Source organism: Lates calcarifer, linkage group LG14 (genome assembly GCF_001640805.2).
Source record: "Lates calcarifer isolate ASB-BC8 linkage group LG14, TLL_Latcal_v3, whole genome shotgun sequence".
NCBI classification, from domain to species: Eukaryota; Metazoa; Chordata; class Actinopteri; family Centropomidae; genus Lates; species Lates calcarifer.
Window position 1 is genome coordinate 2,413,021 of NC_066846.1, and position 20,368 is coordinate 2,433,388.

A 20,368-nucleotide genomic window follows, 5' to 3' on the forward strand; every position below is an offset into this window, starting at 1 on the left:
TATACCTGCATTGTAACCTTCCACTTTGGTCGACTGTTTTGATGTGTGAATATAAAATTCATTGGAGCGGAGAAAAATAAGCTCCATTCTTCCACATTTTATCTTATATCTAATTAGAATTTTTTTCTCTTGTTTTCCATCTTTCAGTCTTCATTTCCATTTCATAGGGAGGAGGGCTGACAGATACGGATCTTTCTCTGCCTGCTTAGCATTTGAATCACACATCAGTGCTCAGCTTCTTTTATACACTCTGTTGGCCTCTTGCCCCTTTCTGCCTGAATTTCCTGCTTTTGTTTCCTTCCTGATTTCTTGTTTTTTTGTTTTTTTTGTCTCTCTTGGTGTTATTTATTACTTTCTTGTTTTCTCTTGATTTTTTTTTTTTAATAACAATTTCCCTACTGGTAGTGTTACATTACTGTTGTTAAAGCTGTATTGGTATAATTTTTGGCCACCAGGGGGCAGCAGAACACCCTGAAAGAACATCAGGTAAACAGTAATATCACTTTATAAAGTATTTATTGTGTATGATACAGGCTGCATAAAGTCCAGCCTGTCAGGACATACAGTCCACTATTACCCTGCCAGGAAAAGAGACAGCGCTAGCTTTTGTGCTTAGGTGTGTTTTGTGCAGGTGAGGAGACTTCACTGCTGCATCTGTGACTATAAACACAGTCATTTCAGACAGGAGGATTATGTTCCCAGCCCAGAACCATCTGACCTGGAGCGGTTCAATGAAAACAGAGCAGACTCCTGTTTTCTAATGTTTGCTAGCTGCCCAGTTAGTCAGCATCATGATTTCAACAACATGAAGCAAGTGTGAAGTGTCAGTCAGCCTCCCTCTCTCTGCAGCGGTACATCACCATAGACGTTGTGAGGAGTTATATTATGCAGTACGAGACATAACTGATAGAAGCGAATAGTCACTAAACAGTGTCTTTAACAGGTAACTATCAATACTGCTGCCAGTAGCAGACGATTAGTACTAGTTTTGTTATATCCTGATATGTGATAATAAACTTTATAGTGTTGAGATGTGAAGGCAGCGTTAGCCACTGTTAGCTGCTGTTAGCTAACGCAGTTCACTCACCGTGACACCTGCCCAGTCCTCTACTCCTCGCATCACAGCTCAGTCTCTCTCCTGTGGCCGTTATTTCTCCTGACTCTGGTCTGTCCCTGGTCTCCTGGACGCTGAGCAGGCTCGTAATTATACAATTGTGGTCGTTCATATGCATACGAATATATGTTTTTAATCTCTTAAGTTTCAAAACCCATATTTATTAATGTTAAACTCACTCTAACTTGGCCGAGCTCCCCTATGTTGCGTCATTTCCGGTTCATCGTTGGCATCGATGCAGAAGGAAAATTCGCACAAAAACGGCTCCAGAAGTCAGTGTTGTGTGTATATGAGTATATATATTTTTTGAAAATCTAGTCTCTACATCATTTCCCCACACACTGATTCACTGTGGTCTCTAACCTGCAAGTTGCTCTTTAACTGCAGAAACTGTAGCATTTGTATACATAGTTCCCCAGGGGCTAAAAATGTTCAATATGGGTGTAAACACACTTGGAGTAAGAGTGGGAGCCTGAGAATGATTAACTTAGCTTAGCATAAAGACTGGGAGCGGGGGGAAACAGCTAGCTATTTGACTAACTGTGCTACTCTTCACTAAGAAACCAGAGCACCAAACTTCCCAATATGAACAGAGCTTGTCATTTTGTTTGAGAGAAGAGCTGGAAGGTTTTCCAGCTTTATAGAGACAGCATGCAGCAATTAGCAATTTATGCAAAGTTTCTAATCTAATCTAAAACTCTAGCTGCATACATAATTGTATAATGATTTCAGTTCCCACTACAGGGGGTGGAGAGCACTAATACAGTGTTTTGCCTAAAAATACAACCAAAGAAAAAGAGACATGGTCTTACTCACCAGTCTCCCCTTAAATCAAAGTAAAAGTGTAAATCAGTCACTGTATATATCCTCAGAGAAGGGGAAGTGTTCCTGTGTCTGGTTGCCTTCACTGCTCAGACTGGGTAAACATCACTGAAAGCAGTGTGTGTGTGTGTGTGTGTGTGTGTGTGTTACTCAGGATGAATTTGTCTTTTAACCATCATCACCATAAACATATACAGCACATGATTCTGGCTGGATGTACTGTATACCTATCTATCTACTTTATAAGACACCAACTGCTCCACTGGAAGATATCATAGTGTGTGTGCGTGTGTGTCTATGTGTGTGGACGCGCACTATGGGGTTGTCACACTTAGAGGAAATGAATGTCTGGTGCACTTGGACATAATTGTTGTAATATCAACACAACCTGCACTGCCCTGTACACACGGCTTCCAGGGAGACAATAACCACTAAAAACAGCAACAACTCCTGTCTCCAAACATTATGAGATAATGGAGAGGAAACCATGCCAATACTGCCATCAAGTGGCCAGAGCTGAACTCACTTGGACCTGCGGTCAGGTCAGGTTTCAGTATGTCAAAATCAAAGACGGTTTAAAAACAAGCTGGAAAATAAGTTAAGAAAACCAAGTGGAGGAAAAAGCTGTCGAACCAGCCTACAGACTGAACATAGCTAGATGAAATACTAAGATCACCAAAACTGTATTTAGATAATTATAGACCATACTTACTTAATTAGAGACTCAACAAATTTACTTAAGCCTTCACAGACTGTGGACTCACATACACACAGTACAACACTGGAGTTTGTATGTGAAGAGAAACATATGGTATAACACCATGATAAACAGAGACCTAATGGTTATGAACATGAACTGTTTAGGTTTAGCAAAAATGGTTCTTTAGCCACCAGAAGCTCCACTGTTTTCACCAGCTACTTGCTAACTTTGTCTGCTGTTTAATGCTGGGCAGGTAGTGTGTGGTAGGATTATCAAAGATTTCACTGAAAACAGCTGCTGCTGCTGTTCCCAGGTGGCCAAACATCAATTAATCCAGCTTTAATTAATGTTTTATGTTATATTTTACTTTAATCCAAGCATGTATGCATAGAAATTAGGAGGAAGTTTAGAGACAATAAGAATACTGCAAACTCTCTTTTAATATTACCTTTTAATTCTACTACAACACTTGTTAACGCTGCTAATAACAGCCATATGAGTTTAAATTAAAAAAAGAAAAACTCTGACAAGACACTGCATGAATAGTGAGGTCACACAGCCTGAGCAGCCATCTTCTTTGCTCTGCGAGCTGCTCCAGACTTCCTCTTAGCTTTAGGTTTGTAGAGTGGATGCTGGGACAGGTTTTTTCCTCCACTCTTGGCATTGGAGCGATGCCTAGCAGGACAAAACACAGACGCACGGACACAGAGGAACAGGTTAAGACATGCAAATATTGAATGTATTTTGGAGAGTAAAGGACAGAGAAAGTTTAACCCCGAACTGTTCTGTAACTCACCTGCTCCTATGTGTGTCTTTGAGAGGGCAGGCTTTGCGTTTGTGCTGCAGGCTGCCACAGTTGAAGCAGCCCTCTTTTCCTTTGCCCTGGCCACATGGGTGGTCTGGGAGGGCACAGCGACCACAGGTCTGGCAGTGTTTCCATGCTTAGAGGTAAAAAAAAAAAAAGTAAATAAATACACACATTAATACAAGACAAACACTAAAGGTCTTGACATGTGGTAACCACGTATCAATGTGCATCTGACTGTATCTGATGTGATTATGAATAAATTTACATACATGGTTTCACGCATTTCTCACAGGTTGAGCAGTGCTTCCATTCACGGCCATCCTGAAGACACAAACGAAAGTTGAAGCCCACTGTATGTGTCCATGTAATTAACTTTGTTCAAGTAAGCAACGTATAATGCATGTAAAGATGTGGTTTTATACCTTGGATGGACAAACGTTGCATTTAGCACAGTGCTTGTTGAGAGACCATACGTATCTCTGACATACAGAGCAAAATCTGCAAGGTGAAGGGGAAGATACATGACTTTAACACAACTCTAATATAAAAACTATATGAACTGCACAGTCTTTAAAGTTGCTATATGTAAGTTTTTGCTATCACCACATAGCTTGTGTTAGCATTAACAGCTGTTAACTTACCAAGAGCTTTAGCCATCATTGTGTTTATAAGACAAGGAGAGTGACTCACTATGGCTAGGTGATATTACAAGACAATAGGGGCTGGAGCTAGCTGGTTAGCATGCTAACTTCAGTAGAGGGAAAGTGAAAGAAATAGAAGCAAAATAAAAGTTACCACTGCTGTTGTTTTCCACCACTGGAGACAGTTCTTGGAGAGTAAGGGAATGAAGTTTGATGCTGAACTCATTTCTTCTAAATTGAAGTAAGCAGCTGTTAATGCTAACTTTAAAAAAACTTACATATAACACCTTTAAGGCTGGGTATCAAACCTTGAAATTATGCTGTTGTATGGATGTTGATATTTCTAGCTACTTATACATGACATATACATTGGTTTATCTGTGATAATGTTACATCCATGGATATTTCAGCCAGGCTCTAGTTAGAGCTAGCAGACTGAGTGTGTTGATACCTGTAACCCTCGTCTTTGGGCAGGACAACATCTCTGGGGCAGATGTTAGTGAACAGTCTGACAGGAGACTGCTTCCTGCCTGTCTTCCCGTGTTTATACAGAGGATGGTTGTCGTAGTCCACCTGGTTCAAATCGAAACCAAATATTGACTTTATTGTTTATAGTCCACAGAGACAAAACCTAGCATAGGGGTAAGTGTAACCTTCTACAGTAAACAATGACGTATATATAAAATCAATGAGGGAATCCACCACACCATTTATATTTGGCATCCCTAAGAATCAGCTACTGAGTGTATGGTTATTTTAATGGAAATACTGCAAATGTTTATTAATATAAAATCCCGAGGAGAGACTACATGCCTCCTGAGGGTAAACCTGGAGCTGGTTAAATCAATCTTCTAATCATCTGTACCAATCATTAGACAAAGCTGATGTACTGCAGGTATACCTGGTAGTCCAGCATGGTGAATGAAGAAAGGCACTCCAGGATGCGAGGCTCAAAGAAATATGGGAAGATCCACATCATGGGCATGTCAACGTTACTGCTCTCTGCACACACAAACACACACATGCGCGTTAGTGGAGACACTGGATTTGGGTCCAGTATCATTTATCATAGACTAAAAACAGCTGAATCATTTGTGTACACTAAACTCAGATGTGATGTAGACTGTGAAGCACTATGTAAGAAACAGCTCTGTAGAAACAGTCTTGACCCTCTCAGTGGTTTACTGTAATGGATTTTAAGTGTACTGTTAATGTTGCTAAGCATATATCAAGCTGTCAAGTTAACAGAGGTCAACAGTGGCAGATTTAGTGTTCAGAGCTTGCACTGATTTTTGAAATAATAAAATAAAAATGTCAAAGAGAGGTAAACATGGGCAGTTTTTAATTTCTAGCAGCTGTTACTACTATGTGTGTGTAGGTACTCAGTCATCCAGGTCATGGTAGTCTTTAGTGCTGAAGTTGAAGGCAAGTGGACTTCTTTTAGGTTACTTGAAAACGTTTCACCTCTCATCCGAAAGGCTTCCTCAGTTCTGAAAACTGGTTGGGGAGCCCCAGGTATTTAGCTTCTAGGAGGTCGTCCCAGAGAGTCGTTAACCTTCCCTGTCTTTATACGAGTCGTTAGGGTCACATGAGCCCAGGTGTGACTTGTTAGTGGCTCAGTGGCTCGTTGTCCCACCCTGACATCACGTGAGTTGTTAGGGTCGCATGTCTTAAGGTGTGAATGGCGGTTAAATCTCCTGGTCAAGGATGTCAGGACTGAAATGTTGCCTTCAACTTTAGCACTTTAAGATTACTACTAGTTAGCCAAATCTGCTAACATTAGAAGTGTATTTTGCGCTTGTATTATAGGTTTGGAAAGTCTGTAAAAATACCCTCCAAACCTGGGATAAATTGGTCTCTTGTCCAACAACAAAGATGTGACCCAAACAGAACTGAATATAACGCAGAGTGAAAATATGACTCCACAATGACACACACCAGAGCTCTGCAGTTTCCTCCATGTCTGTGAGATCAGAGAGAAACTGTTGGCCAGAGGCTTCACCAGACCGCCGAATGGAGGGTCAGCCACCATCACCACCTTCTCCCCGTCACACTCTCTGAGGAAGGCCTGCATGACTGCACTGGAGGCCTGACAAGAGACAAAGTTTTATTATGCAGGACTGGAAACATGGAAACTCTGATAGTATAAACCTGTGTTTTAACTCCTACCTCTCCACCAAAGAAGTGATGGTTGAACATGTTGTAGTGACAGAACTCATCCTGGCTGTAGAACTGTGCATATCTGAAACAGAACACGATCGCTGTTCAGTATTAAGTAGTCATCTTTCTAATGCAACAGGCGGTCTTTCCTGTAGACTAACTGCAGGCTGAAAAACAAGAGCAAGTCTAAACTTATCTACTGAACACGCACACAGTCAGCAAACACACAGCAGATCCTGAGGTGTGTATCCTGGTAACGATAAGGTGTCTGAGTGGGACCTGCAGGCTGAAGCTTGTAACACAGGAACACACCCTCTCTGCACATCTACCTAGCACATTCTTTACAGACACAGACAGGCAGGAGAGACGTACGAGCTGATCTCAGGTAAGAACAGCTAAAAACATTATTTAATAATGTTGAGAATAGAATGGAGTCTGAATGTGACTGTGCATGATGGATATAATACTACAGCATGTAGAAACCTAAAGGTTTATTCCACAGTAAATGACAAAATATGTGACTGCTGAAAAAATGTACATATGCAAAATGTGCAGAATTTGAATGCTAAACACACAAGCAGTAGTGAAAGTGAGTGTATCTGCTTTTATACTTTTTCTGTGTAAATCTGCAGAGAAATGAGGCCATGTTCTGGACAGGGTTTTTGCAAAAAGGCTGGCATGAACTCATAAACACAAACAGGTTTTCCAAAAACCTGAGAAACTGGTTTACTGTGCAAACACAGGCAAAGCAAAATGAGAAAATATCTCCTCTAGAGGTTTCACGTGTGTTTGTTGTGTTGTCCAATCTCTAGAAATGGCAGAAAAAGGGCCATTTTCTGTTGGTAATGGAAAGTCAACAATGGCTCAGTCAGTGCAGAGTGGTCTTGCAGCACACTCTGCAGGAGCCCACAGTGTACTGCAGGACGGACTGAGCTTCACTCCCCTGGACTCCAACTCTGACAGGGTTGTTCAGCCGTTCCCACGTTCACCAAAGCTACAGAGGAAGCAGGCCAAAGCTGCAAAACCCTCTCAGGTAAACATGAGTGTGGTGAGGGACACGGGCTGGAATACTTTCACAGGTCTCATCTGCACGGACCCGACGTCAGAAATGACTTCATGCTCGAAGAATTTCATGTGAGGATGTGAGGAAATAGCTGGGGCAAATGAGAGGAGCTATGAAATTCTGTCTTTGGCTTTTGCTGGACATCTTTCTATGTCATCCTTTGAAACAGGTAAATCAGTGGCCAGATATCTAAAGGGGCAGTCCACCAATTTTACACATTCATTTCAAAAACGCTCAGCCTGTGGAAACTGTTGTGTATTGTTTTCTGTGGCTCTGGAGGAGCTTTGTAAAGTTGGAAAAAAAGAAGTTTTCATTGTGACAAGGTTGCGTTGTCCTGGTGAAAGAGGCCACTGCCATCAGGGAATACTACTGCCAGAGCATGGATGCTCTGTCACTGCCTCCATCGGCTTGCCCTATTGCCAGAGTGCACATTTTTTCCCAACACACCAACTTCAAGAACTGACAGTTCTGCTGTCTAATATATCCCAGTGTCATGGTAACGAGATAATTTGTGTTATTCACTTCATCCGTCAGCCGTTTTAATGTTGTGGCTGACTGGTGCGACCAGTCTGCTTTGGCGTGAATTCATTCTCAGTTTGCTGTATCTCTGCTCTCTACAGGAGCAGCTGTCCAGACATTTGGAGGAGCTGCAGGCAGAGAGATCCAAGACTGAAGCCCACATTCAGTCTCTGAAAAAGCGCAACACAGATCTCTCTGTAAGTATGGATCCAGACACTGCCGATACTTAAAACACCACACCAACACCAACGACTGTAAATACACTGATGACCTTTTTATGTTCGTCCCTGCAGAGGAGAACAGAGATGATGAAGCAGCAGGTTCGTGAGCGCTTTGAGATCGTGCGGGCCGTCCTGAAGCTGGATGAGCATGCCGTCTTGGACTCTCTGGAGCTGGACCTGAGACGGACCAGGACCAGACTGGACCAGGTTCTTAAGAACTGGAAACAGCACCAAGACCAGGTCATCAAGAGCATCAACAGGATCCAGAAGGCACTGAGCGAGAGCTCGGCAGCAGAGGAAGATGGAAAGGTCTGACTCAGGTCTCTCAACAGCACAGTTTAAAATCATGGTAACTGAAGGGATTTTCCTGCAGTTTTAATCAGTATTTCTGTTTGTGTCTCCTCTCAAGGGTCGGTCTGAGAGTCTGAGGTAAAACACTGCACCAGAAGATGAAAGGTTTTCTGCTGTATCTCCTGTAGAGCTCTGCTGTAGACAGCTCTGCCCTCAGCCTCTCTCACTTTCTGTCTTCACTTTTCTCTGATCCCTCCTCCAGTCCTAAGAAGCCAGACGCCTCTGAGAAGGAAATCCGACTGAATGAGGAGAGATTTGAGAAGCTTCTTAAAACATTATCCTCCATCTCCAGAAACCTGAAAGCCCAGCTGCAGAGGAAGACTCTGCTGTTAGGTGCTGAGGCGATTATTTCTACGTCAGCTGGTGTAGGGCAGCAGGGTGCTGTAGTGTGGTGTGGTGAGAGTAATGTGCCAGTGTTCAAGTGTAAATGTCATCAATAACTACTACTGAAGATTTAGCTTTAGCGTGTTGTTAACTGATATGAACACCAGGAAGAAGGTGTTTTATATTTGATATCATTTAAAATCTGATATTTGTCTGCAGTAGGAAACCTTTCTAACTATTATTCTTTATGGACACAGTAGGTGTATTCTATTGTATCTGAGCTGGCCAGTTGGATGAATATATTGGATATCTGCGACTGGCTGAGTCAAACAGCAGTTTCTGGTTTTTTGGGGTGGGTGGGGTCGTCTTTCTTTATTTGCTAATTTAATGGCCTGCCTGTAGGACTAAGAGTTGCGCCATAATTATTTTCATATAACAGTAACAGGGCAGTGACTAAATGACAAGTGTTTGCGGTCTCATTGATCGGTGCTGAGAACAGCATCAACACATGAATCATATTTGAGAACTAGACCACAAACTGTATGTGCGGTTGTACACCCTGATCATTTAATAGCATGTGTTGTCACGATCTGTTTTTAAATTTTTAAAAAAGTGAATTCCTATGACAGGCTAGTGTGACAAACATGTGAAATGCAACAAGTGATGCATGGCCAGAACACAATGTCATGGAAGACTGTGGGTTCTGTTTTTAATTCCAGATTCATCCCCGGTGGTGATTGACAGGCAGACGTGCCATGGCCAGATCACTGTGACCACAGGGGGGCGGGGCATGTCCTTCTCAGGCTCTGGCTGCTCAGGTCCTGAGCATCCTCTTCAGTTTGATCAGGTCTGCTGTGCTCTGGGTTCGTCCCCCATCACAGCAGGTCAGAGTTACTGGGAGGTCGACGTACGCTGCTGCTCCGCCTGGGCTGTGGGCGTAGCCACCACCAGCCTGCAGAGGAAGGGTCGGGACAAGTGTGCCAAACTGGGCCGAAACCGGAACTCGTGGTGCGTGGAGCTCCGGAACAGGAATCTGTCTGCTTGGCACAACGACCGGCATGTGGCGTGCCAGGGCGTCGGGCAAACGCCGCTCGGAAAGGTGGGAGTGTGGGTCAATTATGACAAGGGTCAGCTGATGTTTTACGACGCAGACACCATGGATGTCCTGCAGAAGTTCTCGGCCGCCATGACACCGGTGTTCGACAGGGCTCATCACCAGTTCACCGAGCCGCTGTACCCCGCCATACGCTTCCTGAGACCACCGCAGAACCAGACGTGGCCAAACCACCTGGAGCTCTGTCACCTCAACACTCTGTGATGTTCCAGGGCTATTTCTGAGTGATGTGGACTATCTGATGTCTTGCTAACGATAATGAGTCTCGAGCCCGTCTATGTGTATACACCACTGAATCAGAGCACCTGTACAGTTGAATACAAATGAGACAAACTAACCTGAAGTCAATGTCCAGCAGCAGACTCTTCATCGGCTCGTGTTTGTTCTCCAGGTTTCGCAGCTTGATCAGCTCCTGCAGTCTGACGCAAACACCAACAATCATGAATAAAACACATTTCTAAGGGTTTAAAATGGAATGTAATTTTTACCGATCCTAACCCTAACTGTTTTGATTGATATTGGCATTGACTGGAACTTCTGACAAGATCCAATGTTTTAAATATGAACATATAAATAAAAAAAAAAACACACACACATATTTATGTGGATTTTCTTTACAATGACATTTTTGTTGTGGTGAAAACCTCTGCACTTACATTTTCGACTGTTCCAGGACACTACAACTGTCCACTGACCCCTAGATGAATTCAGTTCCCTTAGTTTATAATCTCTTAAAAGTTTTCACAGCTCACTTTTACCCATGTAGCTCGGTTCAGCTGGTCCACGTGGAAGAAAGAAACATTACATTGTTGACTTTTAATCCTAGTTCCTTTCATGTTCCATCCACTGATTACAAACCACCAAGAGCTGACAGACATAAAGTTTTATAGGCTGACAGGTAACTCAGTGGTAATTCACTGGCGATGCCACTCGGCAACATGGACCAGCAAAGGTCTCGGCTGCCGAGACGGAAACTGGAGCTAAAATGTCACAAATAATGAGTCACTTCATTATCTAGCTTTTAGTTCTTACTCTAATAAATCTTGCATACACAAACGCGTTACCATGGTTACTAATGTTATTACAGTTACACAGGACATTGTTTTCTTGACAGTCCCCATCATCAGCAGACTGAGAGACATTCTAATAGTCAACATCTACAAAAAAAAAACAACAAAAAAAAAAAACTCAGGGCTACATAATACTACTGACTGGCCCTTTAAGATTTGGCAGGACTGGCCCTTTAAGACAGGCTGAACCACCATAATTTAAACAAAGAGTTTGAATATGTTCTGTCCCTCACCTGGGTGTCCCCACACACAGGACCTTCGTGTAACCCAGACCAGCTAAGGTGTCCAGCAGGAAGTGTGAGCTGCGGTCGGTGAACAGGTACTGGGCGTTGCTCTTCTTGTTGTCCAGCGGGCGCAGCAGCACACTGGGCCTCCTCAGCTGCGACGCGGTGACGGCTGCGCATCTGTGAGAGGAGTGGGCGTCACGCTCTCTCGGCAGGAGCAGAAGCTGACAATCCTGACAGAACTTCTTCTCATCCACCGGGAGGGAGGCAAACTTTCTGAACCTGAGGGGACGAGTTAGAGTCAGGGAGAGGGTCGGTTAATGTGTTCACTTTTTGACTTTTCAACCACGTGGATCCTGTACGGTCTGCATTCGACTCCTCACCTGGTGCAGTACTCCTGCTGGCTGAATGGAGGTCTCTTGGACCGGTTCTCTGCTTCTCTAGCCAGCAGCCTGGCCTCTGACACCTTCAGAGCAAATGAATTCATGTGAGTGAGAGCTCACTGGGTCAATCAGGTATCAGACATGTTGATGTAAGGGACTTCCAGTGAGCCTACCTTGTCATCTTCCCACTGGAAAAAGCTGCAGTCCTTCCTGTCTCTACAGGCTGAGCAGGCATAAAACCTCCTGCCTTCCTCTCCTCCTTTGCTGACCTTCTCAAACAGCAGGGTTGGACCTGGCAAAAAACACGTGACGAAGGGTAGACCGAACTCAGTGGAAATTCTACCACAAAATATTCATTTCCTCATATACGAACAGAACCGTACAATACTAACAAAATGTGGTGGCATTTTACGATTAAGAAGGAATGTGAATTTAGCTTGAATTCCGCTTGAATAGCAGACACACATGTTGTTCTCCTGGTATTTTCTCTGTCATATTACAGCCTGTTGGTCTGTAGCGTAAAGTCGTTATAAAGAAAGGAATTCGTTATTTTAAGAGCTGTTTTGTGGTGTGTCAACACGCCGAATTTAACAAAACACCATATTCATTCATAATATATAATGGGGAATATCATACAAAGAGTGACCATATATAAAAAGGCAAGTAAACTTTGAGATATACGATTTTCTAAAGCACTTTGGTGTTATGTTGCTAACTTATCTACTAAACTTACCATGCGGGCAACATGGCGCTGTTTTACCGCCCTCTGGAAGAATAACTTCTATTCCAAAGCTGTCGTCGTAAGCCTCGGCCACGTCCATGTCGTTATGGTTACAGTCAGGCAACTTTAATTTAAACCTTTTTAACACGAGGGCTATGCCTTGCGAATGGAAGCCATGCTGCTCTGAGTCGCGCAGAAATGACGTAATCGATATTTTGTCGCAGTAAAATCTCATTGGCCAGACACCAAAACACAGCCAGAATGTGTTTTGCATTTATGCGGTGATTATTCTATTGTTCGGGAATTTATTCTCAGTTACACGGAACATTGTCTTGTATTTGCTGGTAAAGATAGTACAAAATACATTTACATATATCACTGTTTGTGTTTTATTGTATTTGTATATGTTATTGGATACATATATATAAGTTCATTTCTTAATTCCCTGTAGATTTAAAATAATCTGAAATGATGTTTGAGTGCATAATAATTCAGCCTGATACATTTCAATAATTTACAATTGCTGGTAGTCTGTCATTTCTTGGTGCAGATGCAGATCTCAAACAAAAAAATCACCCTCTGAACAGCTGATCTGAATATTAAATAAATAAAACGCTTCAAAACAAATGAAATATTAATGCTGTAGCTCTGTTCTGTCTTTATGTTCAGGATTTTGGATTAAAAAGTGATCAGAGAGGAGGTGTTTGCACTGATCCTATAAGCTGTCTAGTCCTTCTCAGCTCTGACACCTTCTTCCACTTCCTCCTAGTCACTTGTTCTCCTAGACTGTTATAGTTTCACTGACCTATATCGTATTACAACACACACACAATGAAGACACAGAAACAAAATGAGCAATTTGATTCTCAGCATTTTCAGTGCTTTTCTACAGAAAAGAGAAATAATTCACAGAAACATGGCTAAATGAACAAACTGTGTGAACAAACTGATTTATACAAATTATTAAAAACACTAAATACAGTTCTACTAACCGTCTCTTTCACAATGCTGTTTGTTTACATTAAACAGCCTTGTAGTCCCAAATTCAGCAGCACGCTGCTCATTACAATGATTGTTTTCTTTCTTCACGACTACAATTCCCATGTATCCCGCGCCACCAGCGCAGTGGCGCTGTCAGCCCGAGGACTCTGTTCAGAACCAGTCTGCTGGATGCTGAGGCAAATCACAGACAAGATGCCCGCTGTTATCGAACATAAGACAGGAAGCCGTGGACTTTTCCCCTTCAAAATAAAAGCATACCGTCTCGCTTGTGAACATTTAACGTTAGCATTTTGGGAATAGATGACAAAATTGAGTCAAAGTTCATTTGTGTCACTGAAGGGCACATTGTTCTCAATTTTAAAGTTTACTTTAATGTAATTGTATTTATTTAACCACACAAGCTTTACAAAGACACTTCTGATTTCTTGATTTTTCCTGATCAGAATGTGTGACCATGTGTTTTTGCACTCCTATATCAAAAAGCTATTACCTACTACTAGAACATACAGGTCCGATGTCTAATTGTGTATTTGTTTCTTTCCTTCACTTAAGTACAATATAAAAGCCAGAGGCTCTGGGTTGAGTCTGCCAGTTGGGGAGTTGTCATGAAAATATATATGTTCACTGAGTCACTTTAATTTGACCTGTGTTTATATTCTTACATGGTCCATATTCCTAATCCCAGCCTGTTAATTATTATTGAATTTCTAATTAGTTTCTAGGTTGAACTGATCCAGATTCTGCTTCACAGCTGCCTACAACACAATCAAAGACTCTTTGGACTTCTCTGGTCCCTATCTCGATTAAATAGGAAGACTTTTATTTTGAAATGTCACATAGGAACAATCCTTAACTCTTCTATCTAGCTTAACTATAGTCGCGTTTCTCCACCGTGCGCCCACACCCAACCTGCACTGTCTGCCGTGTAGAGAGGCAGCGCAGCCCTGCAGTGTATGCAGGACATTGTCTTCACAGTGCGGCTGTTTTTCAGAAGAGCTCTGCGGCCTGAGCAGCCAGAGACAGCCGGGCTCTCTGCAACGCTCCCGTGTTAACGCTCCATTCATTCTGCTGGCTGGCACCGAGGCTCCTGCGCTCTGCGGCTGCTGGCATCATCCATGTACTGTCAATGTGGATAGTGGCTTATTTACTGTGCATCATCTGACTGGAGAAGACATCTGACTGGCACAATGAGCAGCACTGGTAGGAGCTTTTCTTTCACAGTAAACACTGTATTCAGTCTGCACTTGGGTAAATTCCTGTCAATAGCATAAGGAACATTTCCAATAATATCAATATAAAATCACTGTAGGGCACCTAACGAAGCAGTGGTAATCAGAACTGAGTCTGTGCTTGCTTTGTCTTAATTTACACATTTTCCTGTGGCATAAATATAATACTCCCCTGTGTGTGAATTATACACTACGCATTTAAAATGTAGAGAGAACTCCTATACATCCAGTTATCTGGATCTGCCAGTGAAGGCAGCAGCATCTGGGTGCAGCCAAATATGTGATGCTACGATGAAGCCTGAGATTGTCTGGTGTTAAGACAGAGTTTCCAATTTGTCCCAGTAAAAATGAAAGTCATGTGGGCTAATTAGACAGGATGTAGAAACACCCACAGTGGGCTCAGTGCTCCTTTTCATCATGTCCCTGTGCAGTCACTCCTGGTTTAGAGAGGCATGGCTGTCTAGAGCAGGCCTGGCTCCTGGTGGGATGCTGTCACAGCTGGCTTTGTCCCTGAGGAAGACTCAACAAATGTAACAAGGGGCTGGTCCTCATTTGAAGCCTGTGTACTGTCAGGTCCTGTGACAACACTGCACTGTTTGTTTTACATATGTAAATAACTACACGTAGTTTGGATTAGAACTAACACAGAACACGAGTTCTGCAGCTTTTAAATATGTGAGTGAGGGGTGTGGTTGTACATAGCATGCCACAGAGACTAAAGTCAAAGGATAAACAGATGAAGGTGTCGCTCATAGTTTGAATGTTTGTGGTATTGCTAAGATATGACTACAATCTGTGGCCATTCTTATCTATGAATAAGCTAATTTAATACTGACATTAAATGAGATGACGTTTTGCTAAGGAGCCAGAGGCTCCTTTCCAGAAATGTCCCAAAGTCAGAAATTCTTACTTTGTACAAGATAATATTAAAAGGCTTGTCCCTTCAAGTCAGAATTTTAAGTAGGAAACTATGGATATTTCAACCCCTGGGCTAAAATCAACATGGCAGCAGAAGCACTCCTACAGCTAGCACTTCTCATCCTCATTAAACTTGGAACATTTTGCATTCATAACAGTGTAACCACAAGAGTGAAATACTGTTCACATCAACCTCTATGTTAGTGGTATTGGGAATTTCCAATAGGCTATTAGGTTAACTCTAATTCAGTTTACTCAGCTAATTTAAAAGGAGCCAGGCACTCTTTGTTGGACCCTCTTTCACTTGTTAATAAACCTCTGTGTAATGTGACAAAAATTGCTAATTTATCATTTTTATCTTGGCATTTTTAACATTTTGTGAGTGCAAGGCTAACAATGAGGGTGGTTAGGTTTCTTGCTTGCTAGCAAGCTAACAGTCTGTCTGTGCCAACAGCCATGTTGTTTGGATTGAAATTACAAAGAGCCATGGGTCAAAATCGGTTTACATCAACCTTCTTGTTCCAAGATGGAGGTATTGGGAATCCTGACAGCTCTAATATTTCTTCCACTTCAGGAAAAGACTATAGAGGTGTCAACAAACTGATGGCAAAATGGCCGACAATTGTTAGCAGTCAGATAAAAAAAAAAAATCCAGTAGCAGGCTAACTCTAATTCAGCTGATTCAGATAATTATAAAGGAGCTATACAGTGTTTGTTGTATCCAGTTTCACTATGTAGACGTAAAAATGAAAGTTGCTAATTTTGCATATTTATGTATGTATTTATTTGATGTATTTTATCTAAGGGTCGCCATCTTTGAGAAATGAGTCAGAACAACAAGAGGTTTCTCTCCTCTGCCAATACTGTGTGAATGTAGCACAACACTGGCTGTATTCAGGACATTATTTGGGACAGTATTTAAGAAAATGTACTGTTCATTTTTATCGCTCCAGTTTTTTTTTTTTTTTAGCTGTTATTCTGTTTGATAAACTTTGAATTGGTGCCAGATTGCAATCAACACCAAGCAAAATAAGGTCAATATCACTGAGAAGAGAGACTGGGCCAAATGATAAATCTGACTTTTCAATACAGAAAGCATGGATGGTCCTTGGTTTTAATGAGACGACCCATCGATGCTCTGCAGATCTGCTGGAGCTGCTAATGAGAGTGCTGCAGTTCGTCTGGGAGTCGAAACAGGGAAAATTCATTAGCAGATCGCTGTAAACTGCAAGAGAAGTAGACAAACAAGACACAAAATTTGTCTTTGTCTCCTGTCATTGTGATGATAGAAGTTTGACCTTTTACCTCATGAAGAGTGTTGGGATGGATGTGTGAGTGGACATGAGCAGAAAATTCATTTCAGATCTCCATGTGTGTGATGACAGCTGGTCTCCACATGCACAGCCAGGTTATTCCTGATAAACAATAGCAGGTGTGTGTGTGTGTGTGTGTGTGTATGAAGAGAGTTGCATTTCAACATAGTTGTCGAGCTAGATTTAAAATTTGAAAGCATGTGGGCATCAGCTGTATAGAGGGAGTGTCTGAAAACAAGTACAGTAGTGGTCCTTTAACTTTGTCAGTGTGTTTTGGTGATCCAGTTTGGGATTGTTTCCATTAACTGGGTTCAGTTCAGAGGGTGTCACAGGAATGAACTTCCCATCCTGAGTCATTGCTTTCCTGTGATTACCTGTTCTGTTTCTCAGTCCCATCTTGACTGCGTTCTATTCCCATCCTCATTTTGTTCCCTTCCTGTTTTGACTGTGCAACAATTCACAAGTCACTTTTATTCCACATATCTGCTTCCCTCCAGGGTAAATTGATTGATTACATGGATTTAACAAGAGATAGAGTCATATCAACCTTCCATCCAGTGTGAAAAACATTAAGCTGAGCAATAACAAAGTGTAAGCAGTGTATGAGAGTGATGCTGCAGTTTGTGCTCTGGTGGTGTAATATTGTTCAGAACTAGGGGCAAATGAGCAGGTTTCAGTTGAGCAAAGTTGAGCTCTGACTCAGGAGTCTGTGGAGCAATTACAGTAAATGTGAGATGGAGTGATTACTTACAGGCTGATGCTAGTGTGGCTGCATTTTAAGTCTGATTGGAAACACTTTTAGCTACTAGTAAGCTAGTAGTCCTCCAGTTTATCGTCCACTCCCAGAACCCCATGGTGCTCTTGGATAAAATGCCACGGTTTCTGCTCAGACGTTCTTCTAAAAAAAGGATAAAAAATGCCTCTCTCCTTTAGAGACAATCTGTATGTACAGTCACTTCAGTGTACTGCTTCAGTGCCACCTGTATTTGACAGTGAATACCTGGTCAGACCACAGGAGTGGTGCTCTCGACTTTAAATAAACCTCTCAGAACAGGCTTGGCGTGATGGACACACCCTGAGAAACAATATCAGTCTGCAGGTCAGTCTGCATTCTTTCCATTCCAGAAAAATATAATTACACTTTATCTTTTGTTGATTATGATCTGTGCCACAGCAGAAAGGTAAGAGTTACAATAGATTGGATTATTAACAGGCCTTGTGTTTAGCTAGCTGTCTCCTGAATGTGAGACACATTGACAACACTGAGCCCCTTCACCACAAGGAATAATTATCAGTGACTAATAGTGATGGATGATCAGTGAATAGCCTGTTAATTCCAGCCCAGATTACTGCCACGGCTCACATAAGGAGATAACTGATCAATACTGCTTCTCAAGCTGTTTTTGCTTGTATTGTGCATTTGAACGCATTGGTGCGAACCTCCTGACCCTCTGGAGATCCCAATGACTGGGTCTTAAGGGGAAGACAGCTGGGATCAATATAACTTACATTAAGTCTGTGGAGGCCTGTGCTTTGTAAAACAACCAGCGTGGTGCAAAGACAGTCTTCACCTTGGTGTATCATCAGCATCATCAGCGGTAAAACATGGTCTACGTGGACTCCAGCACCTTCACAAAGCACCTGTCCAGTTCTAAAATGATGATTTATTGCTCCGCCATTAGCTCCACAGCCATTGGTGAGTTGACCCTCAGCTAGAGTTCTACACAGGCCTGAAACCCAAGACCTGACCCCACTGAACCAAATTTGAAACTAAAACCTGATGCAGAGCTAGAGTATATCTTTGCTTTATTTCATCCATCACTGACTGTTAGCTCTTCAGGCTAATGTCTCTTTCCTTTTACCCACTGGGCATTGTGAGCTGTACTCTCAACATATGTCACATATGAATATATATATATATATATATATAATCCAATCCAGGCTTTGGATTATATATATATAATCCAAAGCCTGGATTCACCTTAACCCGAGCTAAAGTTAAAGACGCTGAAACTGTTGCTAGTCCAGCATGTAATCCCCCACTTATTGTTGATCTGATATATCTGTTTGTGTACAGCTGAAACAAATAAGGCATCATGTTAATTTATGAGCTTTACTCTTGGTAGTAGATGGATCTTTGAACTCTGGACAAAGCCAGGCTAGCTGTTTGCACATGCTTCCACTTTGCACTGAACATACAGACATAAAGTTGATATCCATCTCATTCATTTCATCAGAACATAAATAAGTGCATGGTGGTGTTATTAGATTTTTCTATTGTCAACCACCTCTATGAAAAGACCAAAACCAAAAATGTGTTGTTGCTACTTTAACACTGAACTCTGTGTTACGTCACTGTAGAGCATTTCAGAATCTTAATAATAACTTACAGGAGAGCCAACTATGAACCTGGAGCTCCTTGTTAAGTACTAGCTAGTGAGAAATTACACCCACCCACACACACACACAAACACACACACACACACACACACACATACATATATGATTATCTTTTGGAAGTTGTGCCAGGGTTGCGCTAATACTGGTTCCCTCTGGCTCCGTGCCGTTAAATAATGTGTGTCACAAGTCATGAGGTAACGGTGGCGTGCAGGAGTTTTGTGCTAAGAGCCACATGTCTCCAGGGTGTGTATGTGCCTCTCTGTGTGCTCTCTGTTAGGAATGATGATATATGTGTTTACATATGTACGGCTTGTGCTCGACAAAGTGTTTGTGGAGGAGATGATGGAGAAATTATTGGCGCGTCTGCACGAATGTGTTCATACATGGAGATAATACATGAGCACGTGTGTGAGTATGTTTTCCTCGAGGCCAGGCTGATGCTTGGCCAATCAGTGCGCTCCATCTGAGACATGTCATGGTTTGGCAGTTTATCTTGCTGTATATGTGTATTACTGTACAGAATGCATGAATACCACATCCATGTGTTCCCATAGGAATGAAGCTAAAGATGATTTTGATAAGCCACTGTATTCTTAATTGCTTGATATTAAAATTATTCAATTTTCAATTATATGAAACAAATGACAAGAAGAAAATCTGTGAAATTGATATGAAACTGAAACCAATATTTTTACTTAGAAATTCACTCTGTTGTCATTAATACATGTTCTATCATACAACTGTGTAATTAATCAATCAATCAATCTTAATGATAATTATGAATTATTAGTGTTTGTCAGTGCCATGATCCCCTAGATGGATTTTCTGATGTTTTTGTTTAAATGTTTTTTTTTTTTTTTTGGCACAGTTACTTGAAATTCTGCTCCATCTGCTGATGGTGGCCATGACAGGTGCTTTTATTATAGAGGATGCATGGATGTGAATTCGCCCTGTGTGGCACTAACTGAGGCGAAGTTTTCAGATCAGTTAGGTGCTGAGTGTGTGTGTCTGTCTTTGCGACACAATCAGTGAGACATGGGTGTTTTGCTCACTGGCAAATCAGACAGACTGCAGTGTAGCTGTTCCATTTATCTGCTGTTCCCTCCAGAAGCTCCAGTCTCCTCCTGTGCAGCAGAGAGTAAAGAGGAAACACTGATACGTATCTACCACAGCTAACATGAAGCTTTCATGAACTGTGGGGTGTAAATTAAAATAAGTGAAGCCAGCATGCACAGTAACCTGGCTACTACATACAAGTTACTTCAAAGTCA

The 20,368-nt window shown here is 42.0% G+C and overlaps 3 protein-coding genes across 3 annotated transcripts in view; 2 read left to right on the top strand and 1 right to left on the bottom strand.

Annotated features, from left to right (window-relative positions):
• Nucleotides 1-3,068: 3,068 nt before the first annotated feature.
• Nucleotides 3,069-12,451, bottom strand: zcchc4 (zinc finger, CCHC domain containing 4). The gene is made up of 13 exons (XM_018674315.2): nucleotides 12,248-12,451; nucleotides 11,688-11,806; nucleotides 11,515-11,597; nucleotides 11,141-11,413; nucleotides 10,176-10,256; nucleotides 6,255-6,327; nucleotides 6,024-6,174; nucleotides 4,987-5,087; nucleotides 4,537-4,658; nucleotides 3,867-3,942; nucleotides 3,714-3,765; nucleotides 3,433-3,577; nucleotides 3,069-3,311 (listed from the first exon to the last, which is right to left on the bottom strand). The coding sequence occupies exons 1-13, from the start codon at nucleotides 12,333-12,335 to the stop codon at nucleotides 3,188-3,190; spliced, it is 1,488 nt and encodes a 495-aa protein (XP_018529831.1). The 5' UTR covers nucleotides 12,336-12,451; the 3' UTR covers nucleotides 3,069-3,187.
• On the top strand, nucleotides 6,364-10,169 carry LOC108882068 (nuclear factor 7, ovary). The gene is made up of 7 exons (XM_018674316.2): nucleotides 6,364-6,630; nucleotides 7,058-7,278; nucleotides 7,929-8,024; nucleotides 8,121-8,357; nucleotides 8,458-8,477; nucleotides 8,602-8,732; nucleotides 9,443-10,169. The coding sequence occupies exons 2-7, from the start codon at nucleotides 7,060-7,062 to the stop codon at nucleotides 10,039-10,041; spliced, it is 1,302 nt and encodes a 433-aa protein (XP_018529832.1). The 5' UTR covers nucleotides 6,364-6,630; nucleotides 7,058-7,059; the 3' UTR covers nucleotides 10,042-10,169.
• A 1,667-nt stretch (nucleotides 12,452-14,118) lies between the features above and the next one.
• ablim2 (actin binding LIM protein family, member 2) overlaps nucleotides 14,119-20,368 on the top strand; it is a 92,468-nt gene continuing 86,218 nt past the window's right edge. The window contains exon 1 of the mRNA XM_051075380.1: nucleotides 14,119-14,437. Coding sequence (XP_050931337.1) covers nucleotides 14,425-14,437 — 13 coding nt within the window. The 5' untranslated portion in view covers nucleotides 14,119-14,424. The remainder of the gene's footprint in view (nucleotides 14,438-20,368) is intronic.

What these genes read in the sequence shown, in the direction of transcription:
- LOC108882068 (XM_018674316.2), top strand. Translation starts at nt 7,060, where the DNA reads ATGGCAGAAAAAGGGCCATTTTCTGTTGGTAATGGAAAGTCAACAATG. An exon ending in AGCGCAACACAGATCTCTCT is followed by an intron (nt 8,025 to 8,120) that starts GTAAGTATGGAT and finishes TCGTCCCTGCAG; the next exon opens with AGGAGAACAGAGATGATGAA. An exon ending in GAGGAAGACTCTGCTGTTAG is followed by an intron (nt 8,733 to 9,442) that starts GTGCTGAGGCGA and finishes TTTTAATTCCAG; the next exon opens with ATTCATCCCCGGTGGTGATT.
- zcchc4 (XM_018674315.2), bottom strand. Translation starts at nt 12,335, where the DNA reads ATGGACGTGGCCGAGGCTTACGACGACAGCTTTGGAATAGAAGTTATT. An exon ending in CAGCAGGAGTACTGCACCAG is followed by an intron (nt 11,414 to 11,514) that starts GTGAGGAGTCGA and finishes TCGTCCCCTCAG; the next exon opens with GTTCAGAAAGTTTGCCTCCC. An exon ending in TCACCATGCTGGACTACCAG is followed by an intron (nt 4,659 to 4,986) that starts GTATACCTGCAG and finishes GATTTGAACCAG; the next exon opens with GTGGACTACGACAACCATCC.